Raw genomic sequence first — 12,279 nt, 5'->3', positions numbered from 1 at the left:
CGTGGACGAAAACTATTTGTTATATAGATTTATTTTAGTTAATATTTTAATATGTAAAAAAATAATATATACTAATTACCAAACTTAATTATTTCTTATCATAGATTAAAAAATGCTATATTCTTTTTCTTATTTTATTTTATTTGCCATGATTGACTTTTTATTTTTTAGTCATTTTTATTTGCTTCCATTTAAAACTTTAATGTTCGTTTATTGCCTTTTATCTTAATTTATCTTTAGTTTATTTTTATTTTCTTATATTTGAATTTTTTATCTTTTGGGTGGAGGGCGCAGTTTTCTTCTCGGCTGCTGTGTATATGTTTGAAGGGAATCCCCCACCGCACTTCCTCCCTTCCCCCAAAGCTTTCTTTCTACGCCCCCCCTCTCTCTCTCGGCTCTTCGCACGTTTCTCGCTCGTCCTCGGCAACCCACTTTTTCGTTGTTGCCGGATCGATTTCCCCGCGGATTCCTATCTCCTTTGATTTCCCCGCGGATTCCTATCTCAATTTGAGTGGTGCGTGCTTTAGATCCTTCCGATGGAGGGGAATAGTTGGAGGCCGGCTCAGGGGGAGAGCGCCGCCGCCTCGGATGGGGGATCCGGCGACTGGAGGACCCAACTCCACCCGAAGGCACGGCAAAGGATTGTAAATAGCATGTAAGTGGACTATTTCCTCTTCCTCAAAGTTTTCTTGGTTTTCCTGATGTGCAGGCGTCTTTCATCGCTCGATTTTGGTTGATATTTTTGAATTTATAGCAGTCTTTTGTGTGAGATTAAGGTCCTTCTGTGGGTTGGATGTGAAAAATCTAAAGCACTTGAGAAAAAAATATTATTGTTGTTGTTATTACTTTGTTAGGGTTTTTGTTCGTGTTATTTGTACCACGGTCTTTTTCTTTCGATAATGAACTCGTAGTTTCCTTGAGAAACGAGTCAAATTTTCTTTTAGTCACCTCTCTATCCACTTCAACTTCGTTTCAAATTTTGATATTCATTAATCGATCACATCGTACCACCTATGCAAAAACGCGTGCTTATGACATGTCCAAAGGGTTGATCTCTAAGGGTTCTGGTCTCGATTTCATTTGTTGGATCATAGGCTGTGACTGAGGAATGCTCAAAAAATTTGTTTTTGTATCCGACCAGGAAATTTTACATGATATCATATTAGTAAACTGCTGGTGGATTGTATGATTGGAACTAAGAGGGAGCTGTGCGGAAAAATTCAAAATGGGATCTTTCTTATTGCATGTAGTAAGCAGAGGCCGTTGAGTCTGTTGAGGGGGGAGAAAGTTTGATCTCTGATATCTTTGGATTTTCAAATGGGATACAGTTAAGATTCCTATACATCTTTCACTGTCTATGTGGCCGATACAGATTTCCATAGAGGCTCATGCTTTTATTGGGGAAGGGGGATGGATTAGGTAAATATTTTTGGGAGAGAATTGAAAGATAACATAAGGCATAGTTCCAAATCAACGAGTACTTTACATCGTGAAGGATTTATACATCTCTGGAGATGGAGAAATAGCCAATTTGAGAAACAGGTACCACTCAGGTTTTTTGTCCAACCAATTAACTATCCATCCATAGATCTAAAAGAAAAGAAAATATCATTTTTTGGAAGCATACTGTTTTAGGTAGCATTTTTGGTGTGTGATAGCAAGTAAGAATAATTCGGTCTCCATATCAACCTACAATGATGATTGGTCCCCTGGAAATTTGCCGCTTTATCATTCGCTTAACAGATCTTGTCAGATGCATCAAGTGACTTATGAAAAACTATCTTGTTGAAATAAGCAATGAAGTCGATGATGCTCATTTTTGTTGGCCCCGACATCATTGTGACACCATAAAGGTTAGGCCTCTTTGTTTTTTGAATAATTTAATCCAGTCTCTAAGCTCATAGAAATCCTCATCTAGATGTGTCACGTATCTCTCTTGGGTTGGGAGGGCAACATGCTTCGCTATCAAGGACCTTTGGTTGTATGTGCTAGGATCTTATGAAAATTGAACTATGTTGTAATTGCTTTTCTAAATGGAAGAGATTCAAGCTAAGAATGGAAGAATAAACATAAGCCCCAACCTAATTGCATGAAAGTATATTATTGATTAGGTTCAGATTTATCTTAATTTGGAAAGAAATCAGACCAGATCTTGAGATTTCAATCTTCCTATGTTCCAAATCAACCTCCCTTAGTGATCTTCAATGAAGTTTTGAGAGATTTGGATTTTGGGGGTTGGGCTGGTTGGGGTTGGTGGGTGATTTTAAAGTGCCCAAAGAGACCCCCCCAATGGGTTTCGTTGGGGCACATCATATCTGGGTGGGTTTATCGCCTGGTAATGGATCTGTATTAGTTGGTAAGTCCTGTACAAGGGGGTTATGGTTATAACCCCTTCAACTGGTCTTGAATCTGTCAGTAAAGAGTGGTATGAGTCTTGGCTACCAGTTGGAGTGGTAAATACCACCCGTACCATAACGGTGTGGGCGGTAAAGAGTTACTTAATGCAGCGATATAACAAAGAATTCAATCAAAATCGAATTTGCCTCGGATGATATGGATATGGATCAGATGTAGTATGGTGAACATGAGTTATCTTGAAGCTAAATTTTGAAGTTTGTATCTGTTAATTAGATTTGCACTTGGTGGATGCACCATACCAGAGATGTCTGCAATTTGACTACCCTGCTCTTTCTATATGAGAGACATCTTCAAGCTTTCCTTTTTGGTAAATAAATTCAAAGTGTAAACAATGTACATAGTTGTTTCCTGTAAACTTATCTTTGTATTTTTTGTATCTTTAGCTCTATGTTTAACGTTACTAATGGCTTCATCATTCTTTTCCCATATCTTTAGCTCTATATTTCATGATACTACAGATTTTTTTTTTTCTGTAGTTACTAACTTGTAACTTGGAACATAGGCTGACTCCGCTTTTACCAAAAAAATAAATAAATTAGCAAAATAATATACGTTGTTGGAACCTCATTGGAACATGCTTGGGAAGGTAATATGCACTTGTGAGTTCAAATATATCGAGTAAGTCTATTGTAAAAAAAGGAACATAATTGTTTAAACCTTTTGTTTGGCACTGAAAAGTGATCCATCATGCATTTTGTGGATCAGATACTGATATATAATGTATAGTCATGGCTATACTGACATATAATGTATACTCATGGCTTTTTGTTAGTCATTAGTCACTATGCTAGTTACACTGGAGTCGCTATCATACACCTTTTCTTGGTTGATATAATCAATAATTCTTTTGCTCTCGGTTTTCCATCACATGCCAGTTTTAGTTAGTGTTGGCCAAGGAATGCCATATCGTGTACCGGACCCATATGGGTTGTTGGTCGGACCAGTATGTACCGATCATTACTGGCTTATCATGTAGTATCAACACATGGTGCATTGGTATCAATCAGTGTTTCCAAGACGAAGAAGAAGGGGAAGAGGAAGCAACAGTAGAGGAGGAAGAAGAGGATGCGCTGGAGGAAGGAGGAGGAGGAAGGATGAAGGGGTGGTCGTGGAGGAAGAGGAGAAGAGGGAGGAGCGTACTAGGGACTGGTGACAGTGTACAACAATGATAGCATTGGTTCCATGTGGCTCACGTGAAGAGGGCTCACACTTGTGAGGCCTAATTGGTGTTTTTGTTTTCTTTGTTTTTGTATGGATTTGTACTGGACTAGTACAAAGCGGAAGGTATGTACTGGTACTGGCATTGATTTAAAAGAAAAAGTCGTAAGAAGTCTTGATTCATATTTTTACTCTTTTTTCCACTCACTTTATCAGAGTTTCATACACTATTTGTTCACACTCTAGCATGTGCAATTTTGGAAAAAATTCTGTAGATCCGTTAGTGGTTGTCATTCATTTGTCTTTCTCCTGGTTCTCAAAATTTATTCTGTTCATAATTTTCATTTTGTAAGAGTACAATGTTCTCTATATGTAGAATGGAAACTTTGAAGAGGCATCTGCCTATCTCTGTGCCCGAGGGCTTAATTGAACATCAGAAAATTGCTACTCGGTTTGAGGAGAAGATATATACTGCAGCTTCTGATCGGGTAAATTAACCAATTCGTCTTTAATCTTCGTCTTTGCTTTGCCATTGTTAGGTGCGTTCTCAACCAATGTTTGAAATGCTGGTTGGACCAGTACATATAGACTGGTGTTTATCGGTCTAACTAAGGTGCAATACTAGTTGGCATTTAAATTTTTTAAATTTTTTTATGCTACCGGATTGTACAGTTAAGCATATTGCCCAGTGTATTAGTACTATGCTAGTCTGACCATTTGCTAAAAACAGTACCAGACTGGGTTTTGAAACCTTGTGGTCGTTGCTTGTTTTGGTGGTATTTACATTTTGGTTTGATGACAATGTTTTGATAGTATTTGCCTTTTTCGTCTATTGATAATATTTTTATGAATAGTCTTCTTACATGCTGGAAAATGAAGAAGCACAAAAGATAGCCTTTTGTAGTACTCTCTTGCTGCACCATAGTAGCTCTTTTGTTGCATTCGAGTACCAGAATTTGTTGTTTGTTATAATTTCATCCTTAAGAAAACCTGATGCTTACTGGCTATAAGCTTGATAAATAAACAGTACATGTTAATAGGCTGTGGATGAGATTACTCTTGAGCATTTTGCATGACTAATTTGGATCTGTACCATATATGTCTTTCAGAATCCAATGGAAAAAAATATATTTGTTTATTCTTGCTTATTGGTATGAACTGTAAGCACTGTATGAAATATTTTTTTCTTTCTAATTTTTCAGTTTGATTATTTGAGGAAAATTTCTCTAAAAATGCTTTCAATGGAGAATAAGTCTCAGCATTCTGCTTCAATTAACCCTTTAATATCCAACAGCGCAGTTCTCAACCAAAATTCTGCAGACCCAGGTAGGTACCATGAAATGCTTTCTTTTCTGTACAAATTAGACATTCTGAATTATGGATAAGATATATTTTATTCAAAATATCACAGTCAATTTTGTTTACTTCATTCCTTTTGTGTATTGTGTATATTATAATATTACTACTTATATTCATTCTTTTTCATATAAAATGAATCTATAGATTTTTTTTTATTTTGTCCTGTGTACTCTGTGGTTCTCGAGTGTTTAAATGACATTTGCCAGACTTTGAAGTTATTGAAGATTTTATACACCATCCTGTGCCCATCTTTTATCTTGTTGTCATCTAGGTGTTTGATCTTTCATCTTTCTTGATTTTCATCTCTTTGTAAGTTCTTCAGTGTTCATACTTTGACAAGAGCTATGCTATTATTTGATAAGTTTGTCATGGTTTTGACTGGATTATACTTTATAAAACCTAGAACTTGAGTTGTTTAAATTGAACTTCTTTTACATTGTTCTAAATTGCTGTTGTGGTCGAGTATTTACTTTTTGTCCTTGCTTATACATTAATATAACTGAGGAGGTATATAATAATCTGAAGCTGGTTGTATATTAATATAACTTGCTAGGCAAGTTGGACTGGCTGAGAAGCTGCCTCCTCTCGAATGATGGCCTTTCTGGAGAGGTGGACCTTATTATTTTTTATTTGTTAGTTTTAAACATTTGAAGCCTTTTAGATAAAGAACAATCCTGTGATCCACCAAATGTTTCACTGGATCTTAAAAGTCTGTGCAGAAAAGAAATTGGTCGAAGTCATTTGGCACACGCTGTCACCCTAAACTGATTTATTTACTATGTAGAGAGGGGACTTTAAGTGTTGGCAAATAAATCAATTTATATTGATTCTGAGGCCAAAAGGACTTACAGGAGAGTTGAAAGAGTCATATGCTAAAAATTTAATGTTTTGTGCATATTGGATTTGAAGATGCAGTATACTAAGAAATAAAACCATATTTTTTTAATTATCTTGTCCTCTTACTACTAATCAAGGTTCGTTTTACTAGTCCATACCGGTGTACCAACAAACTGTCAATATGATATGTACTGAGTTGTATCAAGCTATATTGAGCATACCAACATACGGTACATGTGACCATACGAATGTCCCACTCATATCGGTCCCTTGTTGGACCGGTATATACCGCCCATACCAACACACGGTACGTTGTGGTACGACGAACCTTGCCACAAACTATTGTTTTTGAGTAGTAGATACTCTAGGAATGTGGTAAATTGGTGATTTGCGGATAATTGTGAAGTATGACACAGGGAAGATGTATTAGATTCTAGCTGGATCAAATAACTTGTACACTTAAATTTGATTGATGGCTTACGGTGATAAGCAATAGTAAAAAGAATGATACGATTCTTCTCAGAAATATTACAAGGCAAAATTATTTTGTTACATCTTTTAGATTGGAAATGCTAGCTAATCAGCTAAGACATTATCGTGCTTACCCAAATGACTTTTCCATTCCATAATTAAAATGTTCATTTAAATGATTATAATTAGTTGACAATGTCTGTGGGGGATATGCTTCTTTCACGTTATATATTCTGCAGTCCCTACACACAGTTATAATCATTCAATTGAAAACTTGTTGGTGGTAGTTAAGTTTTGGATGTGCATCTCACGTTATATATTCTTAATGGTGAGGTTTGGCATTTAAACTAGATGAGGCTTCATGCAACTACAACCCTTACTTGAAAATAAGTCTGCTCGGTCAAAATTTGTTAATGTTTATGTTCTCCATAAAATCAATGTATTTTTATTTATGAGTAAATATTGATGTGCATAATGAATTACAATCATGTACAAAGTCTGTGAACTCTTTTTGTTATTTTGTATTACGAAACAAGGTTGAAGAATTTAAGCTTCAAATGGGAGATATAGGTTCATCGAACTTGTGAATTTGGAATTACTCTGGGAAGCTTTTCCCTTGATAACACCATTTTAAAAAATATTTCTTAGAGGATGTCAAAGCAGTCTTACATGTGTCATAGCTCTAATCATAATGGCTTTTTTTGTGCAAAAGAAATGATAACTCTGATAATAGTTCTAATCTAACGTGTGAAATTGCTATTGCAAAGTGATTTTAGTAAAACTACTTGTCACAATATCATTTTTCACAAAACAAAATATGCTATTTACAACATTAATTTTAGGCTTCCCTAAGTCATAAAAAATGATGTTTCTTTTATGAATATTATAAAAAGAGCTATTTTCAAAATATATTTTTGAAAGGTCTATTTAGGAAATATTTTATTTTGGATGAAAGAATTTACACATATATTTGGTCCCTATAGATTGTTTGTTGCAATAGTATAGGTGTGGGACTATGACTATTTCCTATTGACATAGTGCACATTGATCAATTAAACCATGTTTCAATTCCAGTATGTGAGTTTGAAACTATAATAGATACCACCTACCTAGTGTTTGCTAGTTACAGGTGCCCTGCAAGTCAATCACGTAAGTGATGACACATGTGACACGCTACATAATCTTTTTTGTTATTATTTTTATAATATTTTTTATTTTATATTTATGATAAATATATTGTGATGTCCTTCGATCTGTGCAATGAGAATTGGATCATGATTAGATTATGATAATGTGACTAATTCGTCATTAGATACAAACCCTAAATATTCTCGGTTGTAGGTTACTTGAGACGGGCATCAAGATAATCGGATTGATCGGTGTGCTATATACCTGTTCATATGATGGAGGCAACTGATCTCATAGTTGCTTGTGTGGGGATACTGTACTGATGCTCATTGGAGAATAAGTTTATTGAATGATCCGCTTACGGAATGCTGGTTGCTTAATAATACTTTATCATCAAATAGTGATTCCGTAGTTCCGATTGTGAATCTTGTTCTTAGACTTGAGACCACAAGGATGTCTTGTTTGAGTACTTCATTCTTTAATACCAGATTTATAGGTCTAGAAGTTCCAAATCTAGCACATTCGGTCATTGGGAATGGTAGTCAATCTTATGAAGACAATTGAGTGTCAATAGAAGATCATCCACTCTCGGTATCATAAGAGGAATATCATGTGTGCTCTCACTTATACAAATCCCTAACCAGGGTCGATCGGATCGTGATAAATCTGATAAGCGCGAGATTCGGATTCAAAGACGAGTTCTCCGGGAGAATCTAATTATAGTAAGACTCGGATGAATTTCGTATGGCCCTGATAGCACCATGCTCTATATACGATCTCAGGGACATTAGATAAATGAGAGACTATAGATACACGGTAACTGAGGGTAGACAGGTCTAATATATTAGATCCCTCTGTAACGTCTGGGGACTATGGCATAGTGGCTTAATACGATAATGATCGATGAGTTGAGTGAATTATTATTGAGATAATAATTCACTGAGTCAAATGAAGTTTTGACAAGTACAACTCACGGCCAGCTTAATATTGGGCCTAGAGGATCATACACATATGGTAGAGAACGCACGAGTAGAGGATTGAATATGAGATATCTAATAATTCCTTATCTTCTTGTATCCATTCGGTTAGACCCAATAGGGTTTAAAGTGGTTATTGGATAGGGATCCAATATCCATTAAGTCAAGATAATTGAATGGAGATTCAGTACCCATTAAGGCAGGATCCATTATGGTAAGTAAATAGGGTTCTCAATATATAGGAGTTGAGGCTTAAAGGGATCATAAGCTAGACCCCTATTGTCGCCACCTCTTTCATCTCCTCCCTGCTTCTTCCTCCAGTCGACTGTCCCTCTCTGGTGTGGTGCGAGAGGATAGCAAGAGGGATCGACCCCTCCTTGGGTGTTGCGGCATGGTGGTGCGCGAACACGAGGAAAGAACGTGCTGCACCAGAAGGTGCATCGTTGTCGCATCCGCTGTGTGGATTACCGCTAAAGAAGAGTTTACGAGAGCTCCTTCATCCACGGACTGAGATCTACATATTAGGGGATATATGGTTTCACCTAGGTGAGAACGTCTCACACCCCTTACGTTGTTTTATCGCTTTCGAGTTTTTCTCTTCCAATCATCGCACCACGATTCGATAAGATTGTTTTGGGAAATCAGTTTTTGTTTTCACTTTCCACTGCACATGTAATACTCCCCAAGGTTTCCCAATAGTGTTGATGCTCATTTAGCATTTTGATTACTGGCTTAAGTCACCTGATAATAATAAGATGAGTGGTATTCATATAAGGGTTAGGTACTTGAACATTTCAGTGTTGATAAACCATTAGAGATACGAAAATCCTTCATTAAACATGGGATTGTTTCTGCTTATTTTCCAGAAAAGGTAAATGTATTGGAATGATTTTTACATTTTGTCTTCAAAATTTACCACATAAGAAAGGTGTAGGCACACACCATGCCGAACTATGCTGAAGGTGTTGAACTATCGCTAAGCTATCTTTTTGGCTGTGCCAGCTGATAGAAAGGTGTGGACTGACATGACATGCAATCTAGCAATGCTAGAAAGACATAGGAGACTCCCATGCCACAAAGTGGCAATCCTTATTCCTTGTCTCAACATGTGTAGAAGCACATATGAGATAGCTCAACAAGGACTTGCAACCTAGTTGAAGCTACACCGTCTATATAAATATTCATGAGGAATGAGGACAACTAATAGAAACCACAAACCTCATTGCCCAACCAGCATATGTTACTGTGGGGAATATTCACTAGATGTGGCCTGCATCAAGTGTCATGGCCACATGGGCATGTGACTCACATATGATTGGCAACGGGGCATCATGGTGTCATGTAGTAGGTCGTGGTTGGGCACCATTTGTGTTGCTGCAAGTAAATGTTTGTTAATGTGACTGAGATTTTTTTCCCAGAGCCATCCCTTTAAGAAGTTGAAGAAAGCATATTAATCCAAGGTTTGTTAAAGTAAAAGCTGTGGTTGGAGGCTTGGAACTTGTAAACATGAAATTCATTTTTCGAGGGTTCAAACTTCTTGGGACTGACCAAATATGCTTCCTTGATAGCATTGCTTGGTGTACAATCACAAGCCAACCAAGGGCAACCATTATCTGTCTCTATGGTGAATCAACCTTCAGCAAGGCAACAAATTTTGTCCCAGAATATTCAGAACAACACTTTGGCCATGGCACAAAATCCTGCCAATCTTTCCTCTGCATTTAATTTAGCTAGATGCACTTGTTTCTTTGTTCTAGCATTAGGTGTTTTAGTATTTGGATTTTTTGCATTTGGGCCTTTATGGGTAGTACTGTTTTAACTTTTAACAACATATGACCCGTCAGCAACCGAGTGTTTTCTCTTTGAATTCGTTTGTCCTGGTATTCAAATGTTGTGAATTTTCAGCATGTCTCCACATAATTAAAGAAACCTGGTTGTCACCTGAAAAGTTATATGCAACCAATGTTTTCTCGGCATAATCATAACCAACTGAGAGCAAAGATTCATTATCCATTAGAGATTTTTGTTTCCTTCCAATCTAATTTTGACTTATTTCCATTTATCATCCATGATCTTGTAGTTTTCAAGTGCTGCACTAACTTGTTTTTCACATATTTGTAAGATTGCTAAGACACTAGGATTGCCACTGAGAAGTAGCTGCTACGAAGCTTTTAACTTGAGGTGGAGGCTTGGATCAAGAAGCAACTGGCAACGGGATATAAGAGTAATCGCTTCATGTTTTTGGTGTAAACTCAATAAATGTTTGTAAATCAATTACTTATTTACACACCTTTTTAAACTTGTTTGGAAATTGCAATTGAATATAAACGTAGTGAAGTACAGCATTAGACTGATATGCTACATTATTGTGATAACTAAAAGTGGACAGACTTGTCAAATAGCCCATTCTGTCTTCCTCTTATGATTAGTTGCAGTGTATCTTCTTGTGACAGAGTTGCCGAAATTTCTATCCGGAATTTTTTTTGACCGGATTCTGATATTGCTCTGCATCAAAATTTGCTCTCTAATTATAAATGCTGACCATGTTGCCCAGTATTTTTTCATGTATTTATAAGCATATTTGCTTGTGGGATAAGATGGTGTTGTTTCCGTGCTGCTCTCTAGTGCTCGAGCTGCAATCAGTAGGAAACCACCCAAAACTTGGGGGCACTTATGTGAAGTTACTAAGCTTAGTTTCTCTTATATGGATCATATCATAATAATGACTGGTCCTCCCTTATAATTGTTGAACAATCACCATTTTATTGTGCTGTGTGGTTGAAAATAACAACCTAATGGATCCGTCTCGTCCGTCATCGAACATACATTATTATTTTCTTGAATTGTGTATCGGACGGTTCGAACTGTCCGTCCATTGATCATCAGTTTAGCTTTTCCTTTTGGAATATGGGAGTTATGACAATCTTTGTTGGCAGTTGAAGTAGGTAAACACTGCTGATGTTCAGGTGTGATGTTTAAACTGTGATGTTTCAAGAGTTTGGAATTAAGATTTGGTGTATTCAATTTTGATCATCAATGTAGTGCGGTGTAATCGATTCGACTTGATTTGTTCTTTCAGTTTTATAGTGCTTGGAGAGGGTTCTTAAGTAGATGGAGAATACAATCGAGAGAGAATCTCTTTGTAGCTAAAAATGAAATTCTTGTATTTAATAACCCTTATTTCGTTTCAATAAAAGACTATATCGGATATGTCCAATAGGATTCTTTCATCGATCAAATTAATTTTAGTTTATTGAACGTCGACGAAAAACATTTAAAAGAACTTAAATCAAGACCTGTATTGTTATATAGATTTATTTTAGTTAAGATTTTAATATGTAAAAAAAATATATACTGATTACCAAACTTAATTATTTCTTATCATAGATTAAAAAAATACTATATTATTTTTCTTATTTTATTTTATTTGTCATGATTGACTTTTTATTTTTTTAGTCTTTTTTATTTGCTTCCATTTAAAACTTTAATGTTCGTTTATTCCCTTTTATCTTAATTTATCTTTAGTTTATTTTTATTTTCTTATATTTGAATTTTTTATCTTTTGAATTTTGAATTTTTATCTTAATTTATCCAACGTATGATGTTCGACATGTTACATCTTTTATCATTTTTATTCGTTTTGAATAGCATAGATAATTTATAAAAAAAGGATTTTTCACACTACTGTTTGACTTCTCCTCAACTATACAATGATTTGCTCTTAGTGTCTGCACCATTTACAATTCTTTTTTTTTGTTGGGGGATAAAGTAAGATTTATAATTTAAAAAATTCAAAAAAATAACTCCAATCGGTTGAAAGATGTATTAAATTGTTTCCAAGATAAAATCATTATAAAAAAAGAGCATAGATCAAGAAACAAACATCGATAACTTTTTATAAATACATAAATTATCACATTAATGACAATAA

The 12,279-nt window shown here is 35.7% G+C and overlaps 1 protein-coding gene across 2 annotated transcripts; it reads left to right on the top strand.

Moving 5' to 3' along the window:
- Positions 1-283: 283 nt before the first annotated feature.
- LOC103993403 (mediator of RNA polymerase II transcription subunit 15a) lies at positions 284-10,770 on the top strand. 2 transcript variants are annotated; one of them, XM_009413459.3, is made up of 4 exons: positions 284-655; positions 3,953-4,064; positions 4,779-4,902; positions 9,917-10,455. In XM_009413459.3, the coding sequence occupies exons 1-4, from the start codon at positions 537-539 to the stop codon at positions 10,165-10,167; spliced, it is 606 nt and encodes a 201-aa protein (XP_009411734.2). In that variant the 5' UTR covers positions 284-536; the 3' UTR covers positions 10,168-10,455. The 2 variants fall into 2 exon arrangements, with proteins under 2 accessions (XP_009411734.2, XP_009411736.2); XM_009413461.3 differs by lacking the exon at positions 9,917-10,455 and adding an exon at positions 10,471-10,770 and having other exon boundaries at positions 301-655.
- The last annotated feature ends 1,509 nt before the right edge of the window (positions 10,771-12,279 follow it).

Source organism: Musa acuminata, chromosome BXJ2-8 (genome assembly GCF_036884655.1).
Source record: "Musa acuminata AAA Group cultivar baxijiao chromosome BXJ2-8, Cavendish_Baxijiao_AAA, whole genome shotgun sequence".
In the NCBI taxonomy this organism is placed as follows: Eukaryota; Viridiplantae; Streptophyta; class Magnoliopsida; order Zingiberales; family Musaceae; genus Musa; species Musa acuminata.
Note: the sequence above shows the minus strand (reverse complement) of the source record. Positions and strands in the feature narration are given on the sequence as shown.